The following is a 12,856-nucleotide window of genomic DNA, read 5'->3' as shown; positions in this document are numbered from 1 at the left end:
ATAGATTAGAAGATTAGGTTTATGTGAGTAATATTAATTTAAAAGACTAGATATATTAACTTAAATGTAAACATTTAAGAAAAATTCTTAAACTATGAATTATACTTTTAAGTTTTGAATCTTACATAATTTGTTTCAAAAACCCCGAAAAACCGAATCGAACCATTTCTAAAACCGAAACCGAAAAAACCGAAACCAAACAGTTTTAAAAACCAAAAACTGAACTTTTGGTTACGATTTTGGTTTTATCCAAAAACCGAATCAAACCGTGCACACCCCTAACGGATAGTCCCAAAGAGACTAACCAAACCACACCCCATGGTTTAAATCTTCTAATATTAATAAAAGATTCTATTCTAATATTAATAAAAGAAAAAAGAGAAAATAAGAAGAAAAAGAAAGGGGAAAAGCGAAAGCAAGCCCTGTTGCTGATCTGAACAGAGCGCAGTCGTGGTGATCGGCAACATCTCCTCAATTATCTATGGCGGCGACTACAACTGCGGCAGTCTCATGGCAACCTCAAGAAGCAGGCTTCAAGGAGATCTGCGGCTTACTCGAACAACAAATCTCTCCTTCTTCTGATAAGTCTCAGATATGGCAGCAACTCCAGCACTACTCTCAGTTCCCCGATTTTAATAATTATCTCGCCTTCATCCTCGCTAGGGCTCAGGTAGTAATTACTATTTTGCTTCTTCATATCACAAATTGCTTGCTGCTTAGGGTTTCATTATCTTAACATGATACTGCTGTTTGGATCAAAGTATCTAATTCATTTATGTCTTGTTCAATAAGTTATGACGCTGTAGTTGAAACTCTTTGCTACTCAATTGCAATCTGGGATTTGTAGCAAAAGGAGAGATTATTGTTGCTATATATTTTTATAGCTTACACACCCCTATCTTCGTTGGACCTCTTTAACCATGGTTGCATAAATCGCTAGGCGCTACCAACTTGCAGTTATCTGGATACGGATTTTTATATTTTTAAGTGGACAGGTTTTAAACCATTCTCGACTCATTTTTTACGTATACAAGATTAACTGCTGGAATCTATGCGGTTTGGTTGGAAACTGGCCGGAATTTACAAGTTTTGGTCGGAATCGCTGCGTTTTGGCCTGCCGACTAAGGCCAATTATGGCCGACTACCGATTAACTGAAAATTACTTAGTGACCAGTGATTAACCACTGACTAGTAGCGATTACAACACTGTCTTTACCTTATTAAATAAAAATAATGTTAGGGAAAGCATTCATCAAAGTCAGAAAACTATGAAGCAATAACTGAACATGATGTAAAACTCTAGACTCCAAGCATTTGACTTTTGACCTAAACATCATGGCTTTTCTCATAGTTTTTCATTTACATTTGCAATTGTTAAGTCTCTATCTGGGTCCCACACATGCATTTTATTATATTGGTGTTCTTTCTAAAGTGTCTGGGGGTCTTAAGTTTTATGATTATAGAGAATTCTAGATGTTGCTAGTGAGGAACGTATGATAAAAACTTTTGTTAACAGGAAATCTATGGTAAAAGTACATCATTTTTTTTACTTGTTTAATATCAACTCATGTTACACCCTCTTTTTTCCTCAATTGACCTATTTTTTTCCTTTTGGGGTAGCGAATTAAATATTGTTGCTTTGAAGAAAGCAATTAGTTTTTATGACAATAGATTTGTATGCTTTTTGATCTTGTGGTGGCACAAACAACAATTTACGTATCTTATATGATATCTTTTCATGTGAAATCTATGATATTGAAGAAGCCATTGTTATATATGCATTAAAAAACAGTTGATGGGTTTCTTTTTAGTTGTCATTTATCTTTCATATAAATATAAATTTGTTGGTTTGATATCATTGATGTTTGTTGTTTTTGTTTGCAAGATTGACTAGGAATGTTGTTTGATATGCATGTTGTTTGGGCTACAGGGTAAGCCAGTGGAGGTTCGGCAGGCAGCTGGATTGCTTTTAAAAAACAATCTACGAACCGCATTCAAGTCGATGCCTTTAACAAATCAGGAATACATAAAAGCCGAGTTGTTACCATGTTTAGGATCAACAGATAGACAAATCAGATCTACATCCGGAACAATCATTAGTGTTGTTGTTCAGATTGGGGGAGTTTTAGGATGGCCCGAGTTGTTGCATACACTTGTCAAGTGTTTGGATAGTAATGACATGATCCATATGGAAGGTGCTATGGATGCTTTGTCGAAGGTATTTTTTTTAATTAAGTTTTATCGTATACACATAGTTTTTTCATTCATTGAAGCTACTGTGTAATACAGATTTGTGAGGATATTCCTCAAGTTCTGGATGCTGAAAGTCCCGGATCATCTGAACGGCCCATTGATACATTTCTTCCAAGATTACTTCAGGTAACTTTATATTTCTTTTATCATGATTATTATATATGTGTGTGCGTGTGTATATATGTGTAGAGAGACTGAAGGGGAGAGTGAGAGATTGTTCTTTACATGTATGAACATATGTTCTTGCTTACTATCACATGGTATTAATTGCTAAGTGATTCTTTTTTTACAGTTATTTCAGTCTTCAAATGCCACTCTTAGAAAGCTTGCGTTGGGTTCTGTAAATCAGTACATTATGTTGATGCCACCAGTAAGTATTAAATAACTATACTTTCTACTGCAGAGAATACTGATCAGTAAGCACATTAACTTTCTACAGGTTTTGTATATGTCTATGGATACATACCTGCAAGGTTTGTTTATTCTTGCTAATGATCAATCATCGGAAGTACGGAAATTGGTAAATATTTTACCCCTTGACATTTTAAATCTTTACTCTTTCAGTAGGATTTCTTTAAAAAAAGTATTCTATTTTTGTGTTGTTATTTGTTTCATGGTTGTTGTGATCAGCCGCAGTTTTGTGCAACTTTACCTTTTTTAACTCAAAACGAGCTCCGCAGTTTTAGTTTTTTATTGGTTATTCGAATTGTGTTGTTCTGGAGTGCTGCTATTCATCATTAATAATAATTACCCACATGGTGGATAGGTTTGTTCGGCTTTTGTTCAGCTAATCGAAGTTCGTCCTTCTTTCCTCGAGGTGGGATTTATATATTTTGTTTTTAAACATTTTACTGCTTTTTTATTAAAGCAGTAGTCGAAATGACGTGATTCTCGTCACTTGTAAACTTGTATCACCTTTCTTTTCTTATCTGATACTGTCCAAGATGCTTTTGTACTTGCAGCCACATTTGCATAATGTAATTGAATACATGCTACAAGTGAACAAGGACCCTGATGATGAAGTGTCACTTGAAGCCTGTGAATTTTGGTAACCAATTCTTTGTGGTGTTATTACTTTGTGCCCTTTTATTGCTTTGTTATGTTGAAGTTTTTTTTTTTTACAACTTTCATGCATATTTCAACAGTTGAAATCATATATTATACAGATTCTCGATATTTCTGGCTACGTGTTATGATACAATCTATTGCTTGATATTATAATTTAAAATATGGGCCGATGAAGTTATTGGATATTATTAGATGTTTTCTTTTATGGCTCTTTTATTTTTATTTTTTTCCCACTTTCTTAAATCTTTTGCAGGTCTGCATACTGTGAAGCACCATTACCACCTGAGAATTTAAGAGCATTTTTGCCACGGTTGATTCCTGTATGTTATGCTTCCTCATTTAATAAAAGTTTTCATATATTTTCTTTTGCATTAGTTTGCCTTAATTTACGCCTATATGGTAGGTTTTGTTGTCAAACATGGCTTATGCAGATGATGATGAGTCACTACTAGATGCAGAGGTCAACTTTTTTCAGTGTTCTTTCTTCAACTGATTTTTTAATATGAAAATTGAAGATCTTAACTTAAAATTTTTAATTGCAGGAGGACGGCTCTCTTCCAGACAGGGATCAGGTTCTGGTTTTTGTCTCCATTTAGAAGTCTTTAGGATCATTCTTTAAACATATGACCCATGAACAATTTTCTTATTTTAATTAGCTATGCAGGATCTGAAGCCACGTTTCCATTCATCACGTTTTCATGGATCAGATGATGCTGAAGATGATGTATGTTTCAGATATACTTTTTGCTGAGAGTAAATTTTTTTTTTACAGATAAAAACTCAGAAATTTAGTCTCATTTTTTTAAGAATTGGCTGATTTTGGTTGTTTATTTTTATCTCAAACTGGTCAAATAAAATAATATTTACTAGGAACTGGTCGGGTTGAAAGTCACCCAATGTTTGTTTTTAATACAACTTCTTACACCATTTAATTAATATTAAATTATCATTGTAATAATATCATTTCCTTGACAATTATAGGATGATGACATAGTGAATATATGGAACCTCAGAAAGTGCAGTGCTGCTGCCTTGGATATAATCTCTAATGTGTTTGGTGATGAGATTCTTCCAACTTTAATGCCTTTTGTCCAGGTAATCGCTTAAATTAAAAAAAAACATAAAATCGTTCTTCAAGTCAGCTTATTGTTTTCAGTTGATCTACTGTCTTTTTTCTTTTTCTTTTTTGTCATGGGAAATTATGTAAATTATGGTCTGTCTGTGCAGTCCAAATTATCTTTATTAGACGATGCTAGTTGGAAAGAGAGGGAGGCTGCAGTTTTAGCTCTTGGTGCCATAGCCGAGGGTTGCATAAACGGTCTTTATCCTCATCTTTCAGAGGTTGGCTTTATAGTTAAACATCAAGTAGCTTATGCTCATAAAAGACATTACATGATGTTGAAAATCCAATATTATTGAAGTTAAAATATTTTTTTTTTCCTGCAGATTGTAGTCTTCCTAATTCCCCTTTTGGATGATAAGTTTCCATTGATACGGAGCATTTCTTGTTGGACACTTTCACGCTTTAGCAAATTCATTGTCCAGGTATGATATAATGAATTAATGAGTCGTTATTACACCCTTAGCTAATATTGCTTGGTTTTTGGAATTATTAAAGTTGTTATTCATGACAGGTAATATAAAATTTATTTGATTTTTTTTTTGTAGCAGGGCGCTGGTCACCGAGAGGGACATGAACAGTTTGAAAAGGTTCTCACAGGTCTTCTAAGAAGAATTTTGGATGATAACAAGCGTGTGCAGGAGGCTGCTTGTTCGGCTTTTGCAACTCTTGAAGAGGTTCGTATTAATAGTAATAGCTAATAAGTTAATTTCTCTGAAAATGAAAGCATGTAGTTATTACTGTTAGTTTTTAAAATCAGGAAGCTGCTGATCTTTTGGCACCATGTTTGGAGATCATTTTACAGCACCTGATGTGCGCATTTGGCAAGTACCAGGTTGATTCTTAAATTTATTTTCTGAATTAATAAATTAGTGTTCTAGATGAGTGTACAAAAACTAAATTATTTTGATACGCTTTTTTTTTTTTGCTTAATGGTATGTAGAGGAGGAATCTCAGAATCGTTTATGATGCTATTGGTACTTTAGCAGATGCAGTTGGTGACGAATTGAATCAGGTAACAGATAATCATGCAGGTCATGTTTTTATCTTTTATTGAATTTAGAGGATAAAATTACATTATGAACTTCATTGTGATGTGATTTGCAGCCTAAATACCTTGAAATTTTGATGCCGCCTCTAATTGCAAAGTGGCAACAACTTTCAAATTCAGACAAGGACCTTTTCCCGCTTTTGGAGTGCTTTACATCCATAGCACAGGTACTAGGAGAGTATGAGTAATTGATCGGTTTATCTGTATGCTGTTCATTATATTCATGTAGAATCATTGTTATAAAATAACAATTTTCATTTTCTTTCAGGCATTGGGTAGTGGATTCTCGCAATTTTCTCAGCCTGTTTTCCAGAGATGCCTAGACATTATCCAGGCACAACAGCTTGCCAAGGTTATTATTATTCATTTTTCAGTTATAATAAGTTGCATTTTTGTCGTATTAATATTAATAATGTAATGTAATATGTGTTAGTTTGGTGTTTTAGCCTCATGTATGAACAACTTTTGTGAATTTGATGTGCATTTGTTGCAGGTTAATCCTGCTTCAGCTGGGGTGCAGTTTGACAAAGAATTCGTTGTTTGTTCATTGGATCTTCTTTCCGGACTGACTGAAGGTCTTGGTAGCGGAGTAGAGAGTCTGGTATTCACATTTTCTTTTCAAAATTTACTTGATAGCATTCAGAAATTTCTATGTGTAGTGTACATGATTCTACTCATTAAACTTCATATTTATAATCAAATCTCTTCACAGGTATCACAAAGTAATTTAAGGGATCTCCTTCTACAATGTTGCTTGGATGACAGTGCTGATATCCGTCAAAGTGCCTTTGCATTGCTTGGAGACCTTGCAAGGGTAAGTTAAAAACTTTTTTTTTTTTTTTTTTTTTTACCTTTTGGTTCTCATTCCGCACTATATTTATCATTTGTTTAATAAATAATCACTAAAAAAACATGCAAACCTAGTTTCAAACATTCACATGACGAAATAACCTTTTTGTGTTCTCTTTTGATTCTTTCTTAGGTTTGTCCAGCTCATTTGCGCCCTCGCTTACCTGAGTTTCTTGATGTAGCTGCCAAGCAACTGGTATGATGACTTTTAGATTCTCTCTTTTGTATATTTGATTGTTAGCATTCTTATATAATAGAGTTAATTATATGGTTAGTACCTATGGTTTATTTGAAGTAACAATGTCAGGTGCTAATAGTTTAAAGTCACACTTTGAGGTACCAACTTTCAATTTTGTAACAATATGGGGTACTAAGACTAACATATGTTAGTTTTTCAGTTACGTTCAAGGGCATTTAAGTCATTTTACATCTAACAGGCTAACTATGTATCCATATGGTAAATGATGGACTATTTAGTAATTTACACAAAAGTTAGGGACCTTTCCAACATAAAAAACTTAGAACCTTTCATTGGCTTACCACTCCCCTCCCTCGCAACATGATTGTTGCCAAAACCTTCACCATCAAACCAATCCTAACCGACGAAGAAAAGAGAACCGGCGATGCACGTGACTAGATCTATGCCTTGTTAGCCAGCATAGACTTAAACGGAAACGGATCGATTGAGTTAGATGAGTTTTTGAATGTGATTTCGCTTAATCTAAACTCGCCGATCAGATAGCTAAATTGGGTCAGCCGTTGTCGTACAAAGTACTCACGGAGATAACGAGTGAAGTACGAACCAATTTAGCAGAGGAGATAAAGAACCCGTTTGATTACTTGTTGGCTGTTTCCCTTTTCTCTTATTATATATATATATATATATATATATATATATATATTGTAGGAGATACAAAAGTTTTTTTTTTTTTTTTTTTTTTTTTTTTTTTTTTTTTTTTTAACAGAGGAGATAACGTAGTATGGTTCTAATTTATCTTTTAGATGTTGTTATCAACATATTTTCATAATTAACACAAGCGGTCAACTTAAACAACTAATACTATTGGACTGGACAAATTTACATATGACTTCCAATGTTGATGTGTGATTGTTGAGAAAATAAAAGAAAGTAAAACCGTTAGCAACAAGAAAATAAAAAAAGAAAACAAAATGCTTTAAAAACAGAAAAAAAGCAAAAAGAATTACTGGAAAGGGGTAAATGTGAGATTAATTTATTGTTTAGTAATAAGATAACTTTCATCTTTGAATTTGGACTTTTATTTTACAAAGTTAAACATTTGTATTTTACATGAATGATCCCTTTAATTAAATCAAAAGACTACACAAGTGATCCTTGGAAGTTATAAAGGGTGTTTTTGTCATTTCATAAAAACCTAACAAAAAAACTAACATATGTTAGTCTTAGTACCCCAGGTTGTTACAAAATTGAAAGTTGATACCCCCAGAGTGTGACTTTAAACTATTAGTACCTGACCTTGTTACTTCTTATAAACCACAGGGACTAACCATGTAACTAACTCTATATAATATATTGACACAATTTTTGCAGAATACACCCAAACTAAAGGAAACCATCTCTGTTGCAAATAATGCATGCTGGGCTATTGGGGAATTAGCTATTAAGGTGTGTTCTCTTTACCAAAGTTTGTCCGGGTTGGTATTAGGTGGTAATTTTGTTCGGTTGATCTTTGATGCCTTTGGAAAAATAAATTAATATTTATACAAGCATAAGTAATACGATCATGTTTTACAAAAAAAAAAAAAAAAAACATATTTGGAATGAAATATATTGGAGGTTTTATGCATTAAAACAAGTGTATGTTAGAGCGTTTAAAATATTATTGCAGTTCAAAATATGCTTCAACTTCATGTGCAGGTTAACCAAGAAGTTTTTAATTTCTATCAACGAGAATAGGCGCCTTGCATATAAATATCTAACTTTTGTTTTATAAATGAATGCTTCAGGTTAACCAAGAAGTTTCTCCTGTGGTGATGACTGTAATTTCATGCTTAGTCCCAATCCTACAACATGCCAAGGTAATTTATTTAGTTTGCTTTATTTGTTTTATAGTTTTACTTTTTTATCTGAATGATTGTATACTTTTTCTTGATGGTGAGCAGGGGCTCAATAAGTCACTCATCGAAAATAGTGCCATCACCCTGGGTAGACTTGCCTCAGTTTGCCCGGAGCTTGTATCACCCCACATGGAGCACTTCATGCAATCATGGTGTATTGCTTTAGCTATGTAAGTTATTTTTATTCATAATTCTACTTGCACAAGTATAATAATAAAACTTTCTTATTCGGAGTTTTATAATATAATTGTTCATTTTTATTGACAGGATTCGCGATGATATTGAAAAGGAGGATGCTTTTCGAGGGCTATGTGCAATGGTAATGTGAAGCTTTCTGTTTATTTTTAATTTGTGGTGCAGGAACTTATGTTTGGTTGATTTTGCAGGTTAAAGCAAACCCATCAGGGGCTTTGAGTTCACTTGTTTTCTTGTGTAGAGCTATTGCTAGTTGGCATGTAAGTTATTTCGTTACAACAAATGCCAAAACAAACAAACTAATTTATCAGTTAAACACTTGTCGTATCTAGGGGTGTAAATTCCTGAACTTGTTTGTGTGTTATTAACGGGTTCGGTTAGAACCCTTAAAACACATTAAGCTTAAATTGGCCGGGTTTGGTCGACCTGGTTTAACTAACCCCTTCCTTTTAAATTTTTTTTTTTTTAATAAACAGATGTGTCTTACGTCATAAATTGAACCCGATATTTGATGCTAAAAGTTAAAAGATAAAAGAGAACTTTGAATATGGTTTTATACGTTAAACATAGTTATCTTATATACATTGTATTATTGGAAGTTCTCATTTTAGAGCATTAATGTGCAAAAAATTAAATGTATTTTTTTGGACTAAACGGGTCATGTTTTTTGTCAACTCGCGAAAACTCAACTTATGTTGTGCTTGGGTTACACAATTTTGTGTTTTATTCGGGTTTGTGTCACATTTAGGTTTAATCCTCCAACCCATGGACACGACCCCTTCCATCTTTAGAGGGTGTTTGGATTTTGCATTTTGGCATTAATATCTGATTATTGAGCTTTGAAGATACAATAATCAGTTTTAATGTTTCCGTATACACTGTATCTGTTCATTTCCCCAAAAGTACCTTTTTGATCATTTACTCTATTTTATCAATAATCTGTATTTTCCCAACACATGATCAATAACTCAACCCGGATATTCACTTATATTTTGACCCGTTCTTGCTTCCTTTTTCGTACAGGAAATTAGGAGCGAGGATTTACACAATGAAGTGTCACAGGTGCTGCTTGGTTATAAGCAGGTATACTCACTCTTCTTCATGGGTCTATACATTTATTAACAAAACTTCAAACTATATATATGGCAAAATTGAATGTCTGTTATCTTGGCGATGTGGCGGCTATAACCCATTTACTTATAAGCGATGTGGCGGTTATAACCCATTTAATGAGTCAACTAAAACTTTTTAGCCAATGGTGTAATGGGTCAAACATGACGAAAATCACTCAAAATTTATTGTTATTGCATACACCCTCCAAAAGCGTTATATACACATCTATATATATATATATATATATTGTGAGAACGAATCAATAGATTAAATAATCTCTTTTTAATTAAATAGTTAATTGCCTACTTTCTTGCCTCCGTTTTTCATAACAAGTTTCGTACACGTGTAGATCAGAGAAATATAGTGAATCTATAGTCTATACGTGTGTAGATGTTTGTAATATATGAACCCTCACACACACATACGAAGATAGATGGACAAAAAGTGCTTTGTGGGTCAAAACCCAACCTGACACGTATTTTTTGACCCATACAACGATGACCCATTTCAACTGAAGACCGGTTTGACCTTTTACTCGACACAGCGTTATATTAACTCTGGCAAGTTGGAAACTGCGTATAATGATTAATGACGGTTGATTGCTGTATTGTATGACAGATGCTGAAGAATGGAGCATGGGAGCAGTGTATTTCTGCATTGGAACCACCTGTACAAGAGAGGCTGTCAAAGTATAAAGTATAGTTTTCGGTGGGCAATTTGGTCATTTATCAAAGTGTTCTTTTTTTCATACATTCTTTTGGAGCTGTGAATTTCAATCTCTCTCTCTCTATTAGACAGACTCTCCATGTTGTGCATTATCGACGAAAGCCAAATTTTGCTTTTCCCCAATGCAAAGCACACGATTTAACGCTGCAACTTGTTTGAAATCCGAGAGGAAGAAATTAGGTTTACATGGGAATGGATTTGGTGTACAGGGGCCTTTTCAACATAATCCCCTCTTAGCTAGGGGTTTTTTTTGTCTTTTCTGTTTTTTCTTCATTTTTACATATTGTGATTGCTACTATGCATCTTGCATTGGGTACTCGTTTTTTCATCTGCGATGACATGTTAGGGGATTGGTTTCTGCTTTAGTTTTTTTTTTTTTTTTTAATTCTATCGGTTTTGGGTTTGAAGTGATTGGAAAGCTGTATTTTTACTGTAATTGTATCAAATTGGGTTTGATTACTTTGTGACAGTGAAGATTGTACTATATGGTGAGTTCTTATGTTTGCTGGATGGCTCTCTATGTGCTGTGACCAGTGGTTGAACTTTATTATTGGTTAAGATGGGCTAATTGGTTATATTTGTTTGTTTGTGAGATAATTATAAAAAAGTCGTTCCGAATCCTATGGTATGCTTAATGGAATGTTTATATTTTACTATTGTTGTGAAACTAGCCTAATAGCAAACAATAAGAGAAAGAGATGTAGGGAGAAAGAAATATTTTATTGATAGATGTATCATACAAGAGATACAATGAAAAGTATATATAGGAGAAGAAAACTTGAAGAAGAAGTCAATCTATTTTGGTGTTGATAACCATAATATTAATAATATATTTATAACACTCCCCCTTGGTTATCAACCTGATACGCTTGGAGATGTTGCCTTGTTAAAAACCTTGCCAGGAAAACCCAGTGTGACAAAACCTTAGCTAAGGGAAAAAGAGTGTAGTGCGTTTCGTCTCCTCCTGATACTTCTGGATCATGTATGTTGCCTCATTAAAATCTTACTAAGAAAACCCAATGGGATAAAACTTAGTGAAGGGGAATAGAGTGCAACTTGTATACTACTCCCCCTCATTCGAACATGTATTCTTCAAGTGACTAGTGCCCATTTTTCTTGAAAGTTGCTCAAAATTTTTGTAGTCAATGATTTGCCGTTTGATCCCTTAATGTGCAATTCTTTATGTTCGCAATGTTGTATATCTTCATATGAGCCTTCTAATAAATATCATAATATCCACAAGTGTGATTTGTTACATTCCCTGCATTTACAAAACTAACAAAACTTGTTTTGATAGGTTAGTAAAATATAAATTCATATCTTACATACCTTAGATGTATTGAAATAGATGTTTTCCCATTTCAATATTTCATCGTTTAACACATGCTATATCAAATCGATAAATTCAATAAAGATATATAAAATCATGAATAGATAGCAAGAAATACTAATAAAAGCTCGACAGTTTCTCTCGATGGTGCCTAGACATCATCACTGTAAACTGCGATTATAGTGAACTTTTAGGAGAGGGCTTTTGATAAAGATGGATGATATTATCAAACTCATATTGCTCTTTATCAGAATATCTCATGAATTGTACAATACTCAATCCAACTATTTTATCCATACTATCTTTTTAAGTTTATAAAGATACATTCATAAGGTTTTGAAATCAATGCTTCGGGTATTTACAATCATTCACTTACTTCTTTCCACTTTGAAAAACAATGTATGTGCATACACACTTTAGGAGTTCTGTTACATAAGCCTCCTCATTGATTTCTATATCATATGCAAGGATGTCTTGAACACTTGCTTCATTTGTATAATACACATTGTACCATGCTTATACACTGTACATTGAGATACCATAATCACCAAGTACAAGTATTCTATGTATGTTTATTGGTGCACAAAAATTACATCCATAAGATGTTTCCACTTAACCTTATAAGCACTTAAATGCTTTAGGATACTCATCAGGAATTCCAATTATACTCAACGTATTCAAATATGAATCTGTATACAACGATCATATCGTTCTCGAGAACTTATTTACATGATTTTAATAAGGAAAAATTACAAGTTTTGTCCTTTATCTTTATACCATATTTCAGGCGGTGTCCTTTTCAACGAATTTTGACAGGTTTTGTCCTTTATAGGAAATTTTGTTGCATGTTTTGTCCTTTGACCCTAACCTAGTTAGATTTTCTTGTTAAATCTGGTCACATGCAAGTCACATAGGGGTATTTTTAGTCTTTATACATATAAAGGACAATTTTTGTAAATACATACAAGCCCTCAATTTTGTCTTTTCGCTATTTTTTATTCAACAATCCCCTTTTAACCTCCGTTATCTTCACCTTAAAAAACCCTAACTCAAA

The 12,856-nt window shown here is 33.4% G+C and overlaps 1 protein-coding gene across 3 annotated transcripts; it reads left to right on the top strand.

Annotated features, from left to right (window-relative positions):
* The first annotated feature begins 367 nt into the window (after positions 1-367).
* LOC110915735 (transportin-1) lies at positions 368-10,980 on the top strand. 3 transcript variants are annotated; one of them, XM_035986553.1, is made up of 29 exons: positions 368-670; positions 1,931-2,218; positions 2,290-2,379; positions 2,546-2,623; positions 2,693-2,773; positions 3,020-3,070; positions 3,216-3,301; positions 3,575-3,641; positions 3,725-3,781; positions 3,864-3,893; positions 3,986-4,045; positions 4,303-4,416; positions 4,549-4,662; positions 4,768-4,866; positions 4,990-5,118; positions 5,202-5,276; positions 5,385-5,456; positions 5,549-5,659; positions 5,761-5,844; positions 5,986-6,093; positions 6,205-6,306; positions 6,475-6,537; positions 7,912-7,986; positions 8,328-8,399; positions 8,484-8,608; positions 8,706-8,757; positions 8,825-8,893; positions 9,657-9,716; positions 10,365-10,980. In XM_035986553.1, exons 1-29 carry the CDS (start codon positions 482-484, stop codon positions 10,446-10,448), a joined length of 2,685 nt encoding a protein of 894 aa, XP_035842446.1. In that variant the 5' UTR covers positions 368-481; the 3' UTR covers positions 10,449-10,980. The 3 variants fall into 3 exon arrangements, with proteins under 3 accessions (XP_035842446.1, XP_022016182.1, XP_035842453.1); XM_022160490.2 differs by having other exon boundaries at positions 4,993-5,118; positions 10,365-10,956; XM_035986560.1 differs by lacking the exons at positions 8,328-8,399; positions 8,484-8,608; positions 8,706-8,757; ... (1 more) ...; positions 9,657-9,716; positions 10,365-10,980 and adding an exon at positions 8,239-8,292.
* The last annotated feature ends 1,876 nt before the right edge of the window (positions 10,981-12,856 follow it).

Source organism: Helianthus annuus, chromosome 2 (genome assembly GCF_002127325.2).
Source record: "Helianthus annuus cultivar XRQ/B chromosome 2, HanXRQr2.0-SUNRISE, whole genome shotgun sequence".
Taxonomy (NCBI): Eukaryota; Viridiplantae; Streptophyta; class Magnoliopsida; order Asterales; family Asteraceae; genus Helianthus; species Helianthus annuus.
This window is presented reverse-complemented; position numbering and strand designations above follow the sequence as displayed.

Coding starts and splice junctions, on each gene's coding strand:
- LOC110915735 (XM_035986553.1), top strand. CDS start 482: ATGGCGGCGACTACAACTGCGGCAGTCTCATGGCAACCTCAAGAAGCA. Junction 3,642..3,724: donor TTTTGCCACGGTTGATTCCT/GTATGTTATGCT, acceptor CCTATATGGTAG/GTTTTGTTGTCAAACATGGC. Junction 4,663..4,767: donor TTTATCCTCATCTTTCAGAG/GTTGGCTTTATA, acceptor TTTTTCCTGCAG/ATTGTAGTCTTCCTAATTCC.